The sequence below is a fragment of the Leptodactylus fuscus genome, chromosome 4, assembly GCF_031893055.1.
Source record: "Leptodactylus fuscus isolate aLepFus1 chromosome 4, aLepFus1.hap2, whole genome shotgun sequence".
Classification (NCBI taxonomy): Eukaryota; Metazoa; Chordata; class Amphibia; order Anura; family Leptodactylidae; genus Leptodactylus; species Leptodactylus fuscus.
This window is the reverse complement of record NC_134268.1, coordinates 27,297,472-27,316,961: the sequence shown is the minus strand read 5'-3', so window position 1 is coordinate 27,316,961 and position 19,490 is coordinate 27,297,472. Positions and strand designations below refer to the sequence as shown.

Genomic DNA, 19,490 nt, shown 5'->3' with positions numbered 1-19,490 from the left:
GTTTCTATGCTCTGGCAGTACAGTTGATATTGGCCTGATTAAGTCACCAGACCGGTGTTGAAACGCGTAGCCTTATTATACTGTCATTGGAACCAAATCAAATCAACATTTTTAGGCTCACTCAGACACCTCATTATTGCCCAGTAGCACTCTGTATTTTCCTGTGTTTTTTTTTTTTTTATTTCTGCTTTACTATTGAGTGTTTCACCACCCTGCCAAGTTGGTGCCCGGTTTGCAACTGTTGACCACTGGGTTCCTTCCGAGGACTCAATTACGGGCGCCATAATATACTAAAGGCCAGATATATAAAGGCCCTGTTGTAGTTCTTTGGTATTAAAGAATTCACAAATCCAACTTCAGCTTTCTACGACCCACTATCCAAAAAAATAAAAGGAGAGTGTCCTTATCATGAGTTCGGTGCATTTTCTACCGACATAGGGGATATCAAGACTGGCGACAAGGTCTGCTGTGGGATCTTTGCTATGGACATCCTACAGCAGGTCAGTCCTGTGCAGCCAAAGTAATCTTGGAGTGGTAGGGCTGAAGGAACTTGTACAGGTTGTTCTGATTATACTTATTATCATTTTACCAATCTCGGTAGACATCTTCATATTCATTTTTGCAGCGGTGTCTAAGCAGTTTCTCTGCGAACATGTATGTAGATGTAGGTAGAGGGTAAATTCTCATACAGCAGATTTGGTGCAGAAATATCAGCAACTGAATGAGGTTCTTTCACAACAAGCACATGAATTTCTGTAATTCTAATTCAGAGGGATGGGACAGTGGCAGGAATTTCTAGAACAAATCTGATGTGTGTGAATTCACCCTAAAAGTGTAACTTAAGATTTATTTATTTTTTGATATTTCCATAGTGCATGCTTTATTATAGAAAAGTTGTGTTTCTTCACTTATTTGCCTCCTTTTTTCACTGATCAAATCTGTACAATAGACATCTATGGAGAGGGGAGGTGGAGGAAGAAGGAGAGATTCTCAAAGCAGAGAGACATCCACACTTTAGAGAGACAGTTCTCTTTTACAACACGGCAGGGTGATCGGGAATTACTATCCAACCTTATCCTGACACAAATGACTCTTTCCACCTCCTCCTCCACTCTCCATAGACTTCATTGTAAGGTGATCTGCTTGCCTACAGAATGCAGAGCAAAATCATTCAAATAAGACGTAAAGAGAGGAGAAATACTAAATACAAATATCATAACGTTTACTCCCTTCACCTGCACAATTGATTTATGAAATGCTAAATACAATTTACTTACGCTTTGATGTTATTACTTCATATGTATTTTACCTTTGAATGGTAAATTGTAAGTAATGCCGACACATTTCCATTTGTAGCCCCGGCTGGTGGGGGACACCAACTACTGGCACAATGTTCACATCGGTGATTCTCCTTCTCTGTGTCTCCATCCATATGACAAGTGAGTAGTAATACAAACTTCTAAGGGCTCGTTCACATCTGCGTTGCCCTCTCCGTTCTGCAGGTTTCCGTTTCCTGCATAAAACAGAGCAGGATATGGAAACCTGCAGGAGTCTCTCTCACCCATTCATTTGAATAGGTGAGAAAGCTGTCCGACCGTGAGCGGCAGTGAGCGTTTTGCGCTCTCCGCCGCGAAACCGGGTTTTATAATCTGGACACAGAGTCGGACATGCAGTACTCTGTGTCCGGATTAAAAAATCCGGTTTTGCGGCGGAGAGCGCAAAACGCTCACTGCCGCTCACGGCCGGACCTGGTCTGTGCTTTGCGTCTTCTGGCATGCAGAAGACGCAAAGCACAGAACGGAGAGTAGAACGCAGGTGTGAACCTAGCGTAAGAAATTTATATAATAAGATTTTTTGGAAAGATTTTTTGCTTATCCCATTTGCTTCCATTACATACCTGTTATACACACACACAGCTCTACTATCTCCATATTCTCCACCAAACACAGCTTTGCTACCTCCAAGTTCCCCACATCAACCGCTAGCTGTACTACCTCCATGTTGTCCCCCTCCATATGCAACACTGCTGCCCACGTTTTCCTTCCTGCACATACAGCTCTGCTACCTTTGTTCTCCCATCACACCCACAATTCTGCTACTTTAACATTTGTGCTCTGAATACAGTCTGCCCCTTCTATACACTTCGTTCTGCTATATCCACATTTCCCTCCAAACATTTAGCTCTGCTACCTCCACATTTTTCCTCTGCACACTTAGCTCTGCTACATCCATATCTACCCACACAAACTCAGCTTTGCTACCTCTACTTTCCCTCCACACACTCAGCTCTGCTACATCCATTTTTCCCATAACACACTCAACTAATAACTATTGATCCTATTGATATATATTGATATATTCTTTATTGTTTGTTGTAGTTTGGCTAGCAGCAGTGCCAACCTTTAATAGTCTGTCCTTACATAAGTCCTCATATTTAGCTGATCCAATGCAAGTTCTGTGTAGCCTCCGATGTTATAAGCATTTGCCCTAAACCTGTTCAAGATCCTTACGTAAGAAGATTTTCTCGCAACCCATCCTCAGTGACTACTATAAGAAATGCGTTGACCTTACAAGACTTTACTCTTGTATTTCAGTGCAGATATACTGTATTTCATCTGTAGAACAGATATGCCAGGGACAAGTAAACTAATAAAATGTAGAATTCTTTTTCAGATCCAACAGAAAGATAAAACACGTAAAACACGTTGACCCTGTTTTTAATACATTGAAACCTTTTCGCATATCACTGATATTTCTTGCAGATGGAGAAGTCAAGGTCTTCCAGGTTACACCAAATTACGGCAGCCTGAACGGAGCAACGAGACTTACAATCAAAGGACAAGGTAGGTATACCGTGCTAAACCAGTTTTACTGACCACATTGGGAAAACGAAGGCTCCATGCACACAACCATAGTTTTCATCTACAATTGCTGATAAAGTACGGACCCATTCACTTCTATGGGACCATACACACAGCCATAGTTCTTGCTGTAGTGAAGAGACGCAAAATATAGAGCAGGTCCTATACCTGTCCGTATTTGCATCTCTGTCCATTCATTTCAAGGAATGAGTGAAAACGAGTGAAAACGACGGATGACAGATGAATACCAATCCATGTCAGCCGAGTTGTTTTTATTGTCCTTTGTACTGCACATGGCTGTGTGCATAAGGCCTTAATGCTAAACCCACAAAATTCACAAAAAAGTTAAAAAGAAATCCTCTAATTTCCTTTACATCGCAATGCAACTTAATAGTATGACACAGAGCGGGAGGGGTTAACCACTTAGATGGTGTAGTCAATGTTGAGCATGGCATCTGAGGCCTTGATCACATCTGAATTGGTAATCCGTTCAAGGAGTCCACATGGGGACCCCCCTCTGAACGGATTACCAAACGCATTGACTAGCAGCGACTGAATGCCGATGCACTGTACCGGCATCCAGTCGCGCCCTCCGCTCTGGATTAGGCGCAATGAATTGGTCTACTCGGGAGGATGGAGTGTATTCAGGTCAAATCGCGAGGCGAAATAGCCTGAAGAATGAGCACCTCGCCGCTTGATTCAATGGGAGCCGTCTGTTTTGGTCAGGATTTTGAGACGGATACGGCCTCAAAATCCTTACCAAAAAGCTCTGTGTGAACTTACCCTTAGACTGAGTTGACAGGGAGTTTTTTGGCTCCCACAAAAAGAAGCGACATGCTCATTCTTCGGGCCGTTTCACCTCGTGATTCGTTCTGAAGACATTCCTCCTCCCGACTAGGCCACCATTCATTGGGCCTAATCCGGAGCAGAGTGCGCGACTGGATGCCGCTGCAGTGCACCGGCATTCAGTCATGGCTACCCTCTGCCTCAGGTTCCGGTCCAAAAAAACTCTGTTGTGTGAACTTACCCTTAGGTTGCGGCCCCACGTGCTGTTTTACTGTCCCTGCAAAATGTATGGGATTGGCTAGAATCCCATCCACACATTGCAGAAAAATATGCACAGTGGAAATGCTGTAATTTCAAAAACCGTCGCAGTTTTGGAAATCGCAGGATGTCAATCATACCCATGGAAACAGCACCAGTTTCCCTATAGGTATAATGGAAGCAGAAAGTCTGCAGAGAAAACCACGTGAACCGTGATGTGTTGCCTTTACGTTTTTTCCAAAGCACCCTTTTTGCTGCAGAATGCTACGTGGGGCCTTAGTCTTAATCTGACTGTTAGGGGGTGAACGTAATTCCTTCTTTTATTGTTTGTATGCCATTTGTTACATTTTGATATATGTACAGTTGCCTCTCTTGACTCTCTGCTTACCTTTCTCTCCTTAGGCTTTGCAGACGCCAACCAGTTCAACTATGGAGATAGAAATACCAATCTGGGGAACAGCGTCCAGCTGGTTTCAGGGACCCGTTCATTCCCATGTGATGTAGAGAAAGAGTCCAGTCATGCTACACAGATCATCTGCATCACCAGGTACTCGACCTCTTCATCTATAACCAGCTTTTGCATCTTCTTAAAGGGCATTTTACATAACTCTCCTGGTGAATGTATCCGTAGCTTTCAGTATGAGCCAACTGGTTTGTTCGCCATGCAGAAATCATTTTTATAGTCTGGAATGGAAATGGTTGAATTTCATGAGATTTGATGAATATGTGTGGAGTTTGGCCCTCCAGAAGAGCTATTATTATACACTGGGGTCTTCCAGAGTATAATAAGTGGCGGCCCATGGGGGGTGAAAAAAATAACAAACAGTTATACTTACCTTACCTCTCATGGACATCCTTGTAGCGTCCAGTGGTCCCCGGCATCTCCAGGCCTCTTCTGGTTGATGTCATGTGTTCAAGAGTCACCACTGAAGTCTGTTATTGGGCCTCAGTGACCTGTGATGCATTGCCGCTGTGATTTTTTGCTGGGATGTTATTATTATTATTATTATTATTATATACATTATATTTACTTACTTTGCAAAAAATTTATCATTTACCCAGGTCGCTCTATGTGAGCGCCCCAGACACATTTTCAGATTTTAGAGTGACATTCCATTTACGCGTTTTCGTAAATGGAATGTGACCAATACTAACCCCATCCCAGGAAGAAAAGTAAGTATGATGGGATGCATCATACTTACCTGGCTTCCTGTCTGGATCCTCTGGGCACGGAACATCACTTCCTTGGGGTGCCGGCTCCTCTTCTTGTTGAGGTCTGCCGGCCTCCCACAGCTTGTAGTTCTAGGATAAGAGAACAGGAAGTTATCCATGTAAACAAATGCCGAGGATGCCAGGAGCTCTCAGAGAAACCCAGAAATCACTCAAAACATTGCTAAAGGTATTTGGGTGCACTTATTTACCTAGTAATAACAAAAAACAAAAACAAATAAAAAACAAAAACATTTATTACCCAGAAAACCCCTTAAGGCTGAAGCCCCCACATTGCGGAAACGCAGCTTTTTTGTTGTTGCAGATTTTGGTGCGGTTTTTTGAGCCAAAATCAGGAGTGGATTGAGCAGATGGTAGAAGTCTAAGCACTCCTATATATTTCTCATTCCTTTTGTAGCCACTCCTAAGTTTGGCTCAAAAAACGCATCAAAATCTGCAACAAAAGAAGCTGCGTTTCCGCACTGTGAGGCCTCAGCCTTAGCCTTAGACCGAAGCCCACATGGCATAAAACCACAGCGTTTTACAGTTACAGCAAAGTGGATGGGATTCTAGCGAATCCCATGCCCACTTTGCAATAAAATACGCACAGCAGACATCCAGCAATCTCCAAAACCGTTACAGGTTTGGAAATCATATCATGTCAATTATATCTACGGAAACGCTGGCGGTTTCCCTATAGATATAAGTGAAGCAGAAAGTCCACAGAGGAAACCTCTGCGAACTTTCTGTCAAAAGCGATGCGTTGCATGGCTGCCGTGTTTTTCCTGCAGTGCTTTTTTGCCTTGTGGGGTTTAGGACTACTGTGAAGTGTTTCGTGAGAGGAAGCCATGGTTATACAAAAGACCCATAATAATAAAATACTACTATCCTGTGTTACAGACCCATGCCAGGAGATTATTACATGGTGAAAGTGAGTGTTGATGGCGTTCCGGTGTCCACCAGCAACACCTGTTATGGAAACTACCAGTCCACATGGTGTATGTTCCAGGTATGTGTGTAACTAATATTTTCTCCAACATGGACTCCACTTACATGAAGTACCGTATTTTTCGGACTATAAGACGCACTTTTTTTCACCCAAATTTGGGGGGAAAAGAAGGGTGCGTCTTATAGACCGAATGTGGCGCCTGGCACCCGCTGTAATAGAGAGGCGGATGCCGCAAGGGATAGATGCAGGTGCCGGGGCCTGAGACATCGCTCCTCTGCCCTGCATGAAGCCAGCAGCAGCGGGAGGAGTGATGCTATTCCGCTCCTCCGTCCCCCCGCCGCTGGCTTCATGCAGGGCAGCGATGTCTCAGGCCCCGGCACCTGTGCCAGCATCTATCCCTCCCCGGCATCCGCCTCTCTAGTACATCGGATGCCGGGTCAGTATCGGTGGCCCCTTCTCCCCCGGGGCCGGTCCCCACCGGCCCCGTACCTGTGAAGTTGCAGGCCGGCTCCTGTGCGGCGATATCGCAGGAGCCGACCTGTTCGGGTGACAGCCGGGAGCCTAATGAGGCTCCCCGGCCTGTCACGGCTGTATTAGTATTGCGGCTGGGTCTATGACCAGCCGTAATACTAATAGACAGAATGTCCCATAGACGGCAATACAGTTGTATTACCGTCTATGGGACTTGCAATCAAGTGACCGCAGGCTCAAGCCCCGGGGGGGGAATAAAATAGTAAATAAAAAAAAAAGCTTTAAAAATATATAATAAAAATATGAAATAAAAGTTCTAAATCACTCCTTTCCCTAGAATATACACTCACCGGCCACTTTATTAGGTACACCATGCTAGTAACGGGTTGGACCCCCTTTTGCCTTCAGAACTGCCTCAATTCTTCGTGGCATAGATTCAACAAGGTGCTGGAAGCATTCCTCAGAGATTTTGGTCCATATTGACATGATGGCATCACACAGTTGCCGCAGATTTGTCGGCTGCACATCCATGATGCGAATCTCCCGTTCCACCACATCCCAAAGATGCTCCTCTATTGGATTGAGCTCTGGTGACTGTGGAGGCCATTGGAGTACAGTGAACTCATTGTCATGTTCAAGAAACCAGTCTGAGAGGATTCCAGCTTTATGACATGGCATTGCATTATCCTGCTGAAAGTAGCCATCAGATGTTGGGTACATTGTGGTCATAAAGGGATGGACATGGTCAGCAACAATACTCAGGTAGGCTTTGGCGTTGCAACGATGCTCAATTGGTACCAAGGAGCCCAAAGAGTGCCAAGAAAATATTCCCCACACCATGACACCACCACCACCAGCCTGAACCGTTGATACAAGGCAGGATGGATCCATGCTTTCATGTTGTTGACGCCAAATTCTGACCCTACCATCCGAATGTCGCAGCAGAAATCGAGACTCATCAGACCAGGCAACGTTTTTCCAATCTTCAATTGTCCAATTTCGATGAGCTTGTGCAAATTGTAGCCTCAGTTTCCTGTTCTTAGCTGAAAGGAGTGGCACCCGGTGTGGTCTTCTGCTGCTGTAGCCCATCTGTAGCCTCAAAGTTCGACGTACTGTGCGTTCAGAGATGCTCTTCTGGCTACCTTGGTTGTAACGGGTGGCTATTTGAGTCACTGTTGCCTTTCTATCAGCTCGAACCAGTCTGGCCATTCTCCTCTGACCTCTGGCATCAACAACGCATTTCCGCCCACAGAACTGCCGCTCACTGGATGTTTTTTCTTTTTCGGACCATTCTCTGTAAACCCTAGAGATGGTTGTGCGTGAAAATCCCAGTAGATCAGCAGTTTCTGAAATACTCAGACCAGCCCTTCTGGCACCAACAACCATGCCACGTTCAAAGGCACTCAAATCACCTTTCTTCCCCATACTGATGCTCGGTTTGAACTGCAGGAGATTGTCTTGACCATGTCTACATGCCTAAATGCACTGAGTTGCCGCCATGTGATTGGCTGATTAGAAATTAAGTGTTAACGAGCAGTTGGACAGGTGTACCTAATAAAGTGGCCGGTGAGTGTATATAACAGTAGAAAAAACGCTCTATGCGTCCCCATACAGCTGCAGGGTCACCTGTCAATGTGGCCTTGCAGCTGTTGCAAAACTACAACTCCCATATATTAAATATTTTACAATTTTTTGCTTCAAAATTTTTTTTCCCTATTTTCCTCGTCTAAAACCTAGGTGCGTCTTATAGTCCGAAAAATACGGAAATCTCTATGCAATGGTTATCTCCTTGAGGCTAAGACCCAACAGAGAACGGGAGCTAAAAAACTCAGTGGAAAAAAATGCAGCACATTTTAGTTTTCCATTGGGCTTTGGCTGCTTTTTCTCTGCGTCTTTCCTTCCCCTATTAAATCTATAGGGGATTTATTTCAAAAAGCAAGTTTTTCCATAGCTAAAATCTCATCCACTTTGCTGGTGTTGTAAAATTCAGCATCTATTCCTCCTGTGTTTCTGTAGCAGTCAGTTGTAGAATAGGGACATATTCTGTATGGTATTTAACACATCAGATATATTGCATGAGGCCCGGTTCACATCTGCGTTCGGTATTCCACTCAGGGGATTACCGAACATATTGACAAGTGGGGAGCTTATGAAAGCACACGGACCCCATAGACTATAACGGTGTCCATGTGTTTTCCGCGCAGTCTCTGCACGAACCATGTGGAGACGAAAGTAGTTAATGAAGTACTTTCCTCTCCGCATGATTCGTACGGACACCACGTGGAAAACACATGGACAACATTATAGTCTATGGGGTCCATGTGGTTTCATAAGCTCACCACTTGTCAATGCGTTCAGTATTCCTTTCTGGGGGTCCCAATGGACTCCCCGAACAGAATACCAAACGCAGGCCTAATAAGATTTATCCTTGTACGGTATTAGCCAATAATACCTTTGCTTTTTTATTATATTTTTCCAGCCACAAACGTACTATACCCCAGTAATTAACAGTATAGGACCAGTTTCTGGGACTCCAGGTATGTATGACTTTAAAACCATTTTATTTTTGCATTATTATATAATTTGGACCCATCTAGGTTTTGGGTAAGAACTTTATCCCTTTTCCGTTATCCATCGTACTATTCCGGCTGAAGTTTAAAACTAATAAATGAAGAAACAACATACAGCCCAGACGAGTATGCAATGCTTATAATCCAGAAAGAGACAAAATCACTTACCTGCCCCGTTGTTGTAGAGGAGGTGATCGTCACCACAGAGCCGCTGAGGCACGGATGTTATCGCCTGTACGAAACTTGTCCACAATAGAAAGCTGAAACCAGTGTTTCCCAGCACAATGCGGACTCCAGTGTCTATTAATAAAACGTAACTTTTATTTTGTATTTGCATACTGCTGATTAAAAGGTACAATGGTGGCAGTGGGGTCAGTAGACCTTAGCCTACGCGTTTCTGAGCAGGAGGCTCCTTATTCATGGCATAAAAAACCGCTTGTGTGCACACCATTATACAGGGATAAAATATTCATTACCTGGCCCCTCCTGTCTTCACATTGACGGGAATGTCATCAGTATAAAGATATACATGCAGCTGAGAAGACTAAGAAGAACATGAAATCACAGCATGGATAAAGGATTGCTATGTGAAACAGGTAAGTACACCAAGAAAATACACATAAATATGCTCACAGCAAACACCATATCATAAAATAAAGAAATAAACATACCGTATATACTCGAGTATAAGGCCTAGTTGTGTGGCGGGGAGAGGGGGTACGGGGCAGATGTAAGATGGGGGGCAGCACTGGGAGGATAGATGGGGGCATCGATGTACTGGCTACTAGAGACAGGGTGCCAGCATCGGGCCAGCAGTCAGTCCTTGGGGCGGGCCAGAGAGGGGTACGGGGCAGATGCAAGGAGGGCACAAGCATCGGGCCAGCAGTCAGTCCTCGGATGTCATTCCCGATGCTGAAATGCTGACTGCTGCTGTCCCGATGCTGGTGCTGATAAGCTCTGCTGGCCCGATAACGGAATAGTACCAAAAAAAGATTTAAAAGAAATAGAAAAATAAAAGTTGTAAATCCCTCCTTTCCCTGGAATACATACAAAAGTAGAAAATTACTGTGAAACACAAACACATTAGGTATCCCTGTGCCTGACAGTGCCCGGTCTACTGAATATAGGGGATCTGCAGTGCTCCTGTTTCGTTGGGAAGGGGTTAATAGGAGCACTGCAGATACCCTATATTCAGCCAGACTGAATTCCAAGTGGGGGAAGAAAAAACAGTCCTCAAGCTCAGGGAAGGGGCAGACAGACAACCAAAACACCCCCTCCCCTTTCCCAGCAACTACTGCACCCAAAAACTCTGACCATTTCAATTTTTAAAACTTTCCAGTAGCTGCTGTATTTCCCCCCCTCGGCTTATACTCGAGTCAATGAGTTTTCCCAGTTTTATGTGGTAAAATTGGGGGGGTCGGCTTATATTCGGGTCGGCTTATACTCGACTATATACTGCATTATATCTTTATTTGTTTATTAACCACATGAGGATGGTTTTTAGGAACTTTTACGCATGTCTGTTCATTATTCAAACTGCTCCCCGTGTTTTATATCGCACCAACGTACATTTCACTGTGGTATCGTAAGTAATCCAAATCATAGGATGAAGCATCCATTTAGACGTAAGTATGTTTTTTGACATTATGGTCACTTTGAGATTTATGTGATGAAATGTTCTGTGGTTTCTGGTTATGGTCCCTGTTTTCCCTTAACAAAAATGGCGCGTATGGGAATAGATGCATGCGCATTAAACATCTACCCATCATTGTAGTTTGTATGTTATACTGCACATGTGTAATAGTAACCAAGTTGCTCGAAAACATCGTGCTGGGAAACACTGGTTTCAGCTTAATGTTTAAAACCGCCAGGTCTCTGCTGTATTATAAGGACACCGACAATTAGTATTGACCCTTTCATTATGGCCCCAAAACTCAAAAAAGGGACTACAATTGTTGCCCGCACTGCCTCCTTCCATTCTTCTACCAGTATGGCTCTCATACGGAAAGACCACAAGAACCACCTGTTCATCATAGCCAGGAGCCTTGTGTTAACTACACTCACCGGCCACTTTATTAGGTACACCATGCTAGTAACGGGTTGGACCCCCTTTTGCCTTCAGAACTGCCTCAATTCTTCGTGGCATAGATTCAACAAGGTGCTGGAAGCATTCCTCAGAGATTTTGGTCCATATTGACATGATGGCATCACACAGTTGCCGCAGATTTGTCGGCTGCACATCCATGATGCGAATCTCCCGTTCCACCACATCCCAAAGATGCTCTATTGGATTGAGCTCTGGTGACTGTGGAGGCCATTGGAGTACAGTGAACTCATTGTCATGTTCAAGAAACCAGTCTGAGATGATTCCAGCTTTATGACATGGCATTGCATTATCCTGCTGAAAGTAGCCATCAGATGTTGGGTACATTGTGGTCATAAAGGGATGGACATGGTCAGCAACAATACTCAGGTAGGCTTTGGCGTTGCAACGATGCTCAATTGGTACCAAGGGGCCCAAAGAGTGCCAAGAAAATATTCCCCACACCATGACACCACCACCACCAGCCTGAACCGTTGATACAAGGCAGGATGGATCCATGCTTTCATGTTGTTGACGCCAAATTCTGACCCTACCATCCGAATGTCGCAGCAGAAATCGAGACTCATCAGACCAGGCAACGTTTTTCCAATCTTCAATTGTCCAATTTCGATGAGCTTGTGCAAATTGTAGCCTCAGTTTCCTGTTCTTAGCTGAAAGGAGTGGCACCCGGTGTGGTCTTCTGCTGCTGTAGCCCATCTGCCTCAAAGTTCGACGTACTGTGCGGCGTTCAGAGATGCTCTTCTGGCTACCTTGGTTGTAACGGGTGGCTATTTGAGTCACTGTTGCCTTTCTATCAGCTCGAACCAGTCTGGCCATTCTCCTCTGACCTCTGGCATCAACAACGCATTTCCGCCCACAGAACTGCCGCTCACTGGATGTTTTTTCTTTTTCGGACCATTCTCTGTAAACCCTAGAGATGGTTGTGCGTGAAAATCCCAGTAGATCAGCAGTTTCTGAAATACTCAGACCAGCCCTTCTGGCACCAACAACCATGCCACGTTCAAAGGCACTCAAATCACCTTTCTTCCCCATACTGATGCTCGGTTTGAACTGCAGGAGATTGTCTTGACCATGTCTACATGCCTAAATGCACTGAGTTGCCGCCATGTGATTGGCTGATTAGAAATTAAGTGTTAACGAGCAGTTGGACAGGTGTACCTAATAAAGTGGCTGGTGAGTGTATATGTCTAATGAGGCTTTCCTATGGTCCACTTGCTTGGTTGTCTACTTTGGATGACCCTTTTTTTTTTAGAGGGGGTCCCCTGACATTAAACTGATTGCAACATGTCACAGTGGAAAGAGCTACAAATAAGGACCACATTTAGTAATACAAAAGCTTGCACCAGAATTCAGAATTTGTATCCAAAAGCTTGTGAACAGGTTCTAAGACCCATTCAGTTTGCATCGGTCTGTGAAATTAGGCCGATGCAAATGGGTGTTGATCAACGTGTTTCCACTTGAGGAGCTGAGATCTGGCTGTCTAATAAGGGCTTTAGAAATTCTACACACTTTTTGCGCCTTGTCCATCCAGGGAATGGGAAAGGCAAGTAGTTTAACGCCTTTGTGACATCCATCATACAATTGGGGCAGATGTAGGGTCTTTAAAGATAGCAAGTCAGAAATTACAGGCCTCATCGGTGACCTCACATAGGAGTCGGGAAGATGCTGTGGATACCCACCAGAGCCCAGGGAAGGTGAGTATGAGTGTTTTTATTTTTCTGCACCTTTCTTGTGCTCAGCCTTTGATTATTATACTCTAGAGTCTGAAGAGATCCCAAATGATTCACCGATGATTCAATAATTCTACTTTGTTCCATTTTGCAGGTTCTCTGATCACAATCACAGGCAAAATGTTCACCGACGTCTATGGCAGTAATACGGCTTTAAGTTCTAATGGAAAAAATGTCCGAATTCTCAGGTAAGTCCTTTACCAAATGCTCTGGTTCCACAAATTTTAGCAAAAAAAATGTACAGTAAAGAAAGTCTATTAAGCAGGTAGAATTATGATTTGAACTTTTAGGGGTTTTTTAAAATAAATTTTTGTTTATTTTTTTTTACTTTTTTATTAGCCCTTCCCCCCCCTAGGGATCTTGAACTTGCAATCGTTTGATTGCAAGTTCCATAGGCTGCAATACAACTGTATTGTAGTCTATAGGAGATTCACTACACAGCCCTCAATAAATTCCTTGAGTGGTTTAGTTTCCAAAATGGGTTCATGTTTTGGGATTTTCTGTTGTACTAATATTTTAGGGGTCTGTGCTCTTTCCTTTGTAAACTCCGCCCTGTACCTTCAGGGTGCATTCACACAGAGGAAAATGTCGCTGAGTTTGGTGTGGAATCTGCGTCAGATTCAGCGCTGAAAAAAAAGCCTCCCATTGACTTCAGTGGGTTCCTTTAGCAGAAAAAGGAACCCATTGAAGTGAATGGGAGGTTTTTGGTTTTTTTTCAGCGCTGAATCTGACGCGGATTCCGCACCAAATTGAGGCGACATTTTCCTCCATGTGAATGCACGCTTAAATGGGGTTGCATTCTGGAGGTTTCCGCTGTTGGCAACTCAGGGGTATTGCAAATGCGACATAGTGCCTAAAACTGATCACAGCAAAATCTGTCCTATCTGAGCTCATTGGCCCTTCTGTGTCTTGCCGTGTGCCCATATATCAGTTTACATGTGAGGGACTATAGTAGTCACGAGAACTTCCACAACAAATTGTGGGATGCATTTTCTACTTTAACCCCTTGTTAGGCTAAAGCCCCACATTGCGGAAACGCAGCTTTTTTTTGTTGCAGATTTTGCTGCGTTTTTTTTTAGGCAAAGTCAGGAGTGGATTGAGCAGAAGGTAGAAGTATAAAGAGCTTCCTATACATTTCCCATTCCTTTTGTAGCCATTCTTGATTTTGGCTCAAAAAACCGCAACAAAATAAGCTGCATTTCCGCAACGTGGGGCCTCAGACTAAGGGTCCATTCACACGGAGTAAACGTGCGCTCATTTTGGCAAAACACACGTGTAAATAATATACGTGTAAAAATATGACTCCCGTTGACTGCAATGACATTTTTTACACGTGTAAAAAAAAAATGCATCAAAAAACGCATCACATAGGGAACACATTGACAATCAGTTTGCAGTGAAAGCGTGCATAGATTATAATGGGGTTTGTGTGATTTCCACACAGTCTCTACAAGGAACATGTGGACAGCAAGGTAGTTCATGATCTACTATCCTGTCCACATGACTCATGCTGAGACTGTATGGAAAGCACACGGACCCCATTATAGTCTATGGGGTCCATGTGCTTTCACTGTACAGCGCTTGCCAATGTGTTCAGTAGTCCGTTCGGGGAGGGGGGGGGGGTTCCCATGCAGACTCCCCTGAACAGATTACTGACGCAGATGTGAACGAGGCCTTAGCTGCTGAGATAGGGCAGTGCATACAGTGTGAAGTTTAGTCTCGGGACCACACTACTAGTCTGACCTCTACATCAAACCAGGAAGTGGAGGGGAGAGGAGACAGGTGAGCAGGTCTAACCCAGAGATAGGAAAACGCCTTTAAGGGACTTCTCAGAAATCATTAGGAAACAAAAACATCATGCAATGCCTTGTTTAGTTTTGTTTTACTGGATTTCTAATTCTGGTTTATGTCACAATTTACAGAGTTTATGCCGGAGGAATGCCGTGTAACCTGCTTGTGCCAAATTCCAACACGCCGTAAGTCAAGCATAATACAATTTCTTGTAAGGAAACAGTTGCTTTTGGGGCAGTTGGGATTTTTTTCTCTAGCCCCTACTGTTCCTGGGAAGTCATTTATGTTAGTTCCAGTACACAATATATTATAATTTAGTCTTTCTAAATTGGGTGGTCCTAGGCTGGAGCGGACAGACAGGGACCACCCACCTAACAGTACAAAGCCTAAATAGCATATTCAATGCTGAAACTGGAATTGAGTGGCACAGTTGAGGATGCAAAGAGTTGGAGTTAGTGGAGGTGATGAAAGGTTCCCTTGAAAAAATATTTAGCATTCATTTTATATATTACAGACTGTGCAGTGAAGTAATCTAATCTCCATTCTTAGGTACGGGTTGAGGTTGGAGAGTATATACAGTGACACAGGCTCCATGATCTGCCGCAATACAGGGACATATGTCGGTAAGGTGGACGTTCTCATATAGATGGTCTGGTCTGATATTTGTCAGCACGGAACCAACTTGATTATTCATTTAGCAATTTAGAATTAAATCCAGCTGGTTTATTGTCACAAGTTTTACTCCTGCATTGCAAAACCGCACCGAAATGGGAGCAAGAAACTGATTTGCTGTTGATTCATAACCCACATTGAGGTCCAAAGAGGAAAACTTACTCAGGATTTACTGTGAAAAATGCTGTGAAAAAAAGTGCAAAGCATTTCTTCTGTAGTCTTTTTCGCAGTGTTTTTTGGCTGTGGCTCACTACGTGGGGTCTTAGCCTCAAGGATAAAGAGACCAAAAAAGGGAGGTTGGAGATAATTATCCTGGTAGGCTAAAGGCAATCTTGCACAACTCCTAAAATTGTCCGGGTCTTGCAGAGCACAGAAGTTGTTCTTGTGTCCAGTTCTGGCTGAAAAGGGAAACTGTGGCGCAGCAGCCCTACTGCAATAACTGGGGACCAAGTTGAGACCAATGCAGATGCTGTTGAGCCATGTACCCAGTAGCTGCTACCACCAACAAAAGTTCCCAAGACTGTTTCATTCCCTGCAATACTGCAGGCGTTTCTTAAGGTATAATTGACAAGATGAGATTTACAAAACTGCAATGGTTTTGGAAATTGCAACGTGACCGCAGCATGTATTTTTTCACAAGGTGTGGATGGGATTCACTGGAGTGCCTTGTACAAGAGCCTGCTAATTGTATTGCTTATTTTCCCATAGGACATCTGAATATCAGTTTTATCGTGGAGGGTAAATATGGAAGGTTAGTCCATGTTTAATATCATAATAGTAGAAAATAGCAATGAAAACAATGTTGCATCTTTTAAATAAATATGTAGTAAGACTGACTAGGTTCATACTAGTATTTGAGTCTCTGTATGAGACCCTGACTGCTTAAAATCAACAGAGAGAAAAGTCCATAATAGCGGACAGGGAAGTGGACCCAAAGAGCTGAAACCCAAACGGTAGTGTGAACCTAGCATTACGCTGTGATCCGTGTGTGATGGATATGCCAGTCTGTACCTGGGGCAGAGCTGGTACACTTGGGCAAATTTACTGATGGATATGAGTTAGAATTCTGCCGCAATTTGCCAAAAAAAACAGGCATTTGTGCTCTGTATCAAATTTATATGTTTTCTTTAGATGCTATGGGGGGAATTTATCATGTCTTGTGCACCAGGTTTCTGGCATATGAGTCATAAAAAGTTTAACCACTTCCGGACAACCCATTGGGTTTTTACCTCCGGAAGTGGTTGCCTTGTTCTGCAAGTACATACGATACATCCAAGCACATTTCAGCAACTGCACAAAATTGTGCAGCTGCTGAAACAGAGAGCCGGCTGTAACTTCGGCCGGAGCTCCCAGAGAGAAGGCAGGGAAGGTTTATTAACTTCCGTGCCTTCCCAATCACTGTGTATACAGTGCTCATTGATGTGGCTGCCCTCTGACCGAGTGATCACGTGATCCATTGGGATCAGCGTGTGTTAGAACTGCTGGGTCCTACATGGGCTGTATTCCTCCTGCAACTGGGGCTAAATGTACAAGCCCCAGTTACATGGGAAATCAGCTCCCTCCCCAAAACAGTGATTAGATATCCCTAAAAGGTCTATTATGATCTTATGGGGACACATAAAAAAACAACATTACAAATTATTTGAATAATGCAAATGATAAAAATGTTACAGCCCTCAAAACCGCACATACAAATAACCCAAAAATGTGTCTGGTCCTGGACCACAAAATAGCCTGGTACTGAAGTGGTTAAATTTTTTTTGGAAACATCTCAGAAGGATTTTAACCACTTCCGGACCACTCATAGACTATAAACGTCCGGGAAGTGGTTGCCTTATTCTGACAGGACGTGCCGGTACGTCCAGTCAGAACACAGCAGCTGAACAAAATCGTGCAGCTGCTAAAGTTGGGAGCCGGCTGTAACTTCATCTGGAGCTCCAAGAGAGAAGGCAGAGAAGGTTTATTCCCGTCCCTGCCTTCTCGATTGCTGTGTATACAGCGCTCAATGGGGCCTGTATACACGGATATGGGTGCCGCCATGATGCGTGTCACATGATCCGCCGGGCTCAGCATCTCATCAGAGCTGCTGGGTCTTACAGGACCCAGATCAGCTCTGTAAGTGTAAAGAACAGTGTGCAGGAGGCTGGATTCCTCCTGCAACTGAGGCTACATGTACCAGCCCCAGTTATAGGAGAAATCAGCCTCCCTAACAAAAAAAAAAAAAAAAAAAGGAAGTAAAAAAACAAAATAATACGCTAATAAAACGCCGTTATTAAAGGTTATAGCCACACCCTCGACAACACCATACAAAATAAAATTTACCGTAATGGAGAGGAAAAACTATTATATAAAGTTTTTCAGTAGCGCTTTGTGTTATTAAACTAAAAAAAAAAAAGTGAAAACCAGACACAATTTCCCTCCCATTGTGTTTATATTTTCCCGGATATAAAAAAAATGAAAACACATTCGAAAATAAAAACAACATAAAAATAAAGCCCTATGTGTCCCCGAAAAAAAGACGCAAAAATTAGTAGAATGAGACATATGAGAAAAACGTTACAGCCCTCAAAACCGCACATACAAAAACCCGAAAATGTGTCTGGTCCTGGACATCAAATTGGCCCGGTACTGAAGTGGTTAAATGTGACAATTTTACCTAATTCAGGGCCTGAAGGGTTGGAACCGGGAACCCCCCTCTCCTTCTCTGTAGGCCCAGCACCAGACATGAAGCAATGGTGGAGATAGCAACCAATCACAGAGCAGCTTTCATTTTACCACAGCAGTTAAAAAACAAAAACAAAAGGTTTCTATGGGCAACAAAGACAGTTTAGATAAATGAGGGGTTGGGCACGCGCCTCACCCGCCCCCCTCACTATGACTTTGCCTTTAAGTTCCTTCAAATCAAGTTAAGTTTTCCATTTTTAAAGGCTAAAAGTCCCTCATGAAGTTCCTTAGCAAACTAATGCTGAGGAAAAGTGGTGCAGTTGCCCCTAGCAACCAAGCTTCAACCTGGTTGCTATGGACAACTGCTCAGTCTTCAGCTTCATATTGTAAGTATATTTTACACCGCTGGGTTCAGACGCCATTTTGTCCTCGTGCAAGCTCCGCCATACTAAGTAATGTAATATAACTATGGCTTCTTCTTCTGTTCCAGGAGTTTACCAGACTTGGCCACGTATTTTGTGTCTTCCCTGAATAAAATTGCCATGTACCAGACGTACGCAGGTAACAAATACGGATTTATATGGATGAAATATGGATTTACATTAGGTCATTTTCACATACTTGACAACTGTTCCAAAATTCAGGCGTATCCTACCTCGAAAAAGGGGCCTAGCTTATGATAAACCTCCACAAAATGGGACTCAGTTTGAGTCTGGTTAGGGGGCGTTCACACTACAGTCAGTGTCCGACAGGTAGTGTCCGCTCCTAGTGTCCGTTCAAAATCTGCCACGGACACTAGGAGCGGACACTAGCTGTGTGCGTGACACTTGTCATTCATTTAAATGGCGATCGGGTGCTTTCTTTTCCACTCCGTGCCCTTCCTTCACTGTCCACTTGTAAAGATGTCCGACTTTTCAAGCGGACAGAAAAACCCGACATAGGTTTTTTCTGTCCGCTTGAAAAGTCAGACATCTTTGTGAACGGACACTTAAGGATAGACACGGACTTTAAAGAACGCACATGATGTCCCATTTAAATCAATGCAAAATGTACGGACACAGCTAGTGTGAACGCCCCCTTACACACCTCTCTATTTTGCTAAATTGCAAAAATACTGTATGGCAAAAAAGATCCCCTGTTGGTTACACAGAATATATAGTTCAGATATATACAACTATATGTGACATAATATTCCCAAAATATTTGTTTAACACATGTCCATTAAGCTGGTGAGGAAGAGGTTTGAAGACCAAATATATTCAAGTGCATGCCATGGAGTTCCATATCTCACACATATACTGTACTGTATATCCATTGTATAGAAAATATATATGTATGTACTGTATGGGGCACATTCACTTGGGGGAATTTATCAATCCGTCTGTGCCAGTTTTCTGCTGTAGATGGATTATATTGCGGCATACA

At 43.7% G+C, this 19,490-nt stretch overlaps 1 protein-coding gene across 1 annotated transcript in view; it reads left to right on the top strand.

Annotated features, from left to right (window-relative positions):
• The first annotated feature begins 1,390 nt into the window (after positions 1 to 1,390).
• LOC142200095 (fibrocystin-L-like) overlaps positions 1,391 to 19,490 on the top strand; it is a 178,476-nt gene continuing 160,376 nt past the window's right edge. The window contains exons 1-10 of the mRNA XM_075270159.1: positions 1,391 to 1,439; positions 2,763 to 2,843; positions 4,308 to 4,452; positions 6,015 to 6,123; positions 9,014 to 9,071; positions 13,033 to 13,126; positions 14,861 to 14,914; positions 15,279 to 15,352; positions 16,110 to 16,152; positions 18,556 to 18,626. Coding sequence (XP_075126260.1) covers positions 1,391 to 1,439; positions 2,763 to 2,843; positions 4,308 to 4,452; positions 6,015 to 6,123; positions 9,014 to 9,071; positions 13,033 to 13,126; positions 14,861 to 14,914; positions 15,279 to 15,352; positions 16,110 to 16,152; positions 18,556 to 18,626 — 778 coding nt within the window. The remainder of the gene's footprint in view (positions 1,440 to 2,762; positions 2,844 to 4,307; positions 4,453 to 6,014; positions 6,124 to 9,013; positions 9,072 to 13,032; positions 13,127 to 14,860; positions 14,915 to 15,278; positions 15,353 to 16,109; positions 16,153 to 18,555; positions 18,627 to 19,490) is intronic.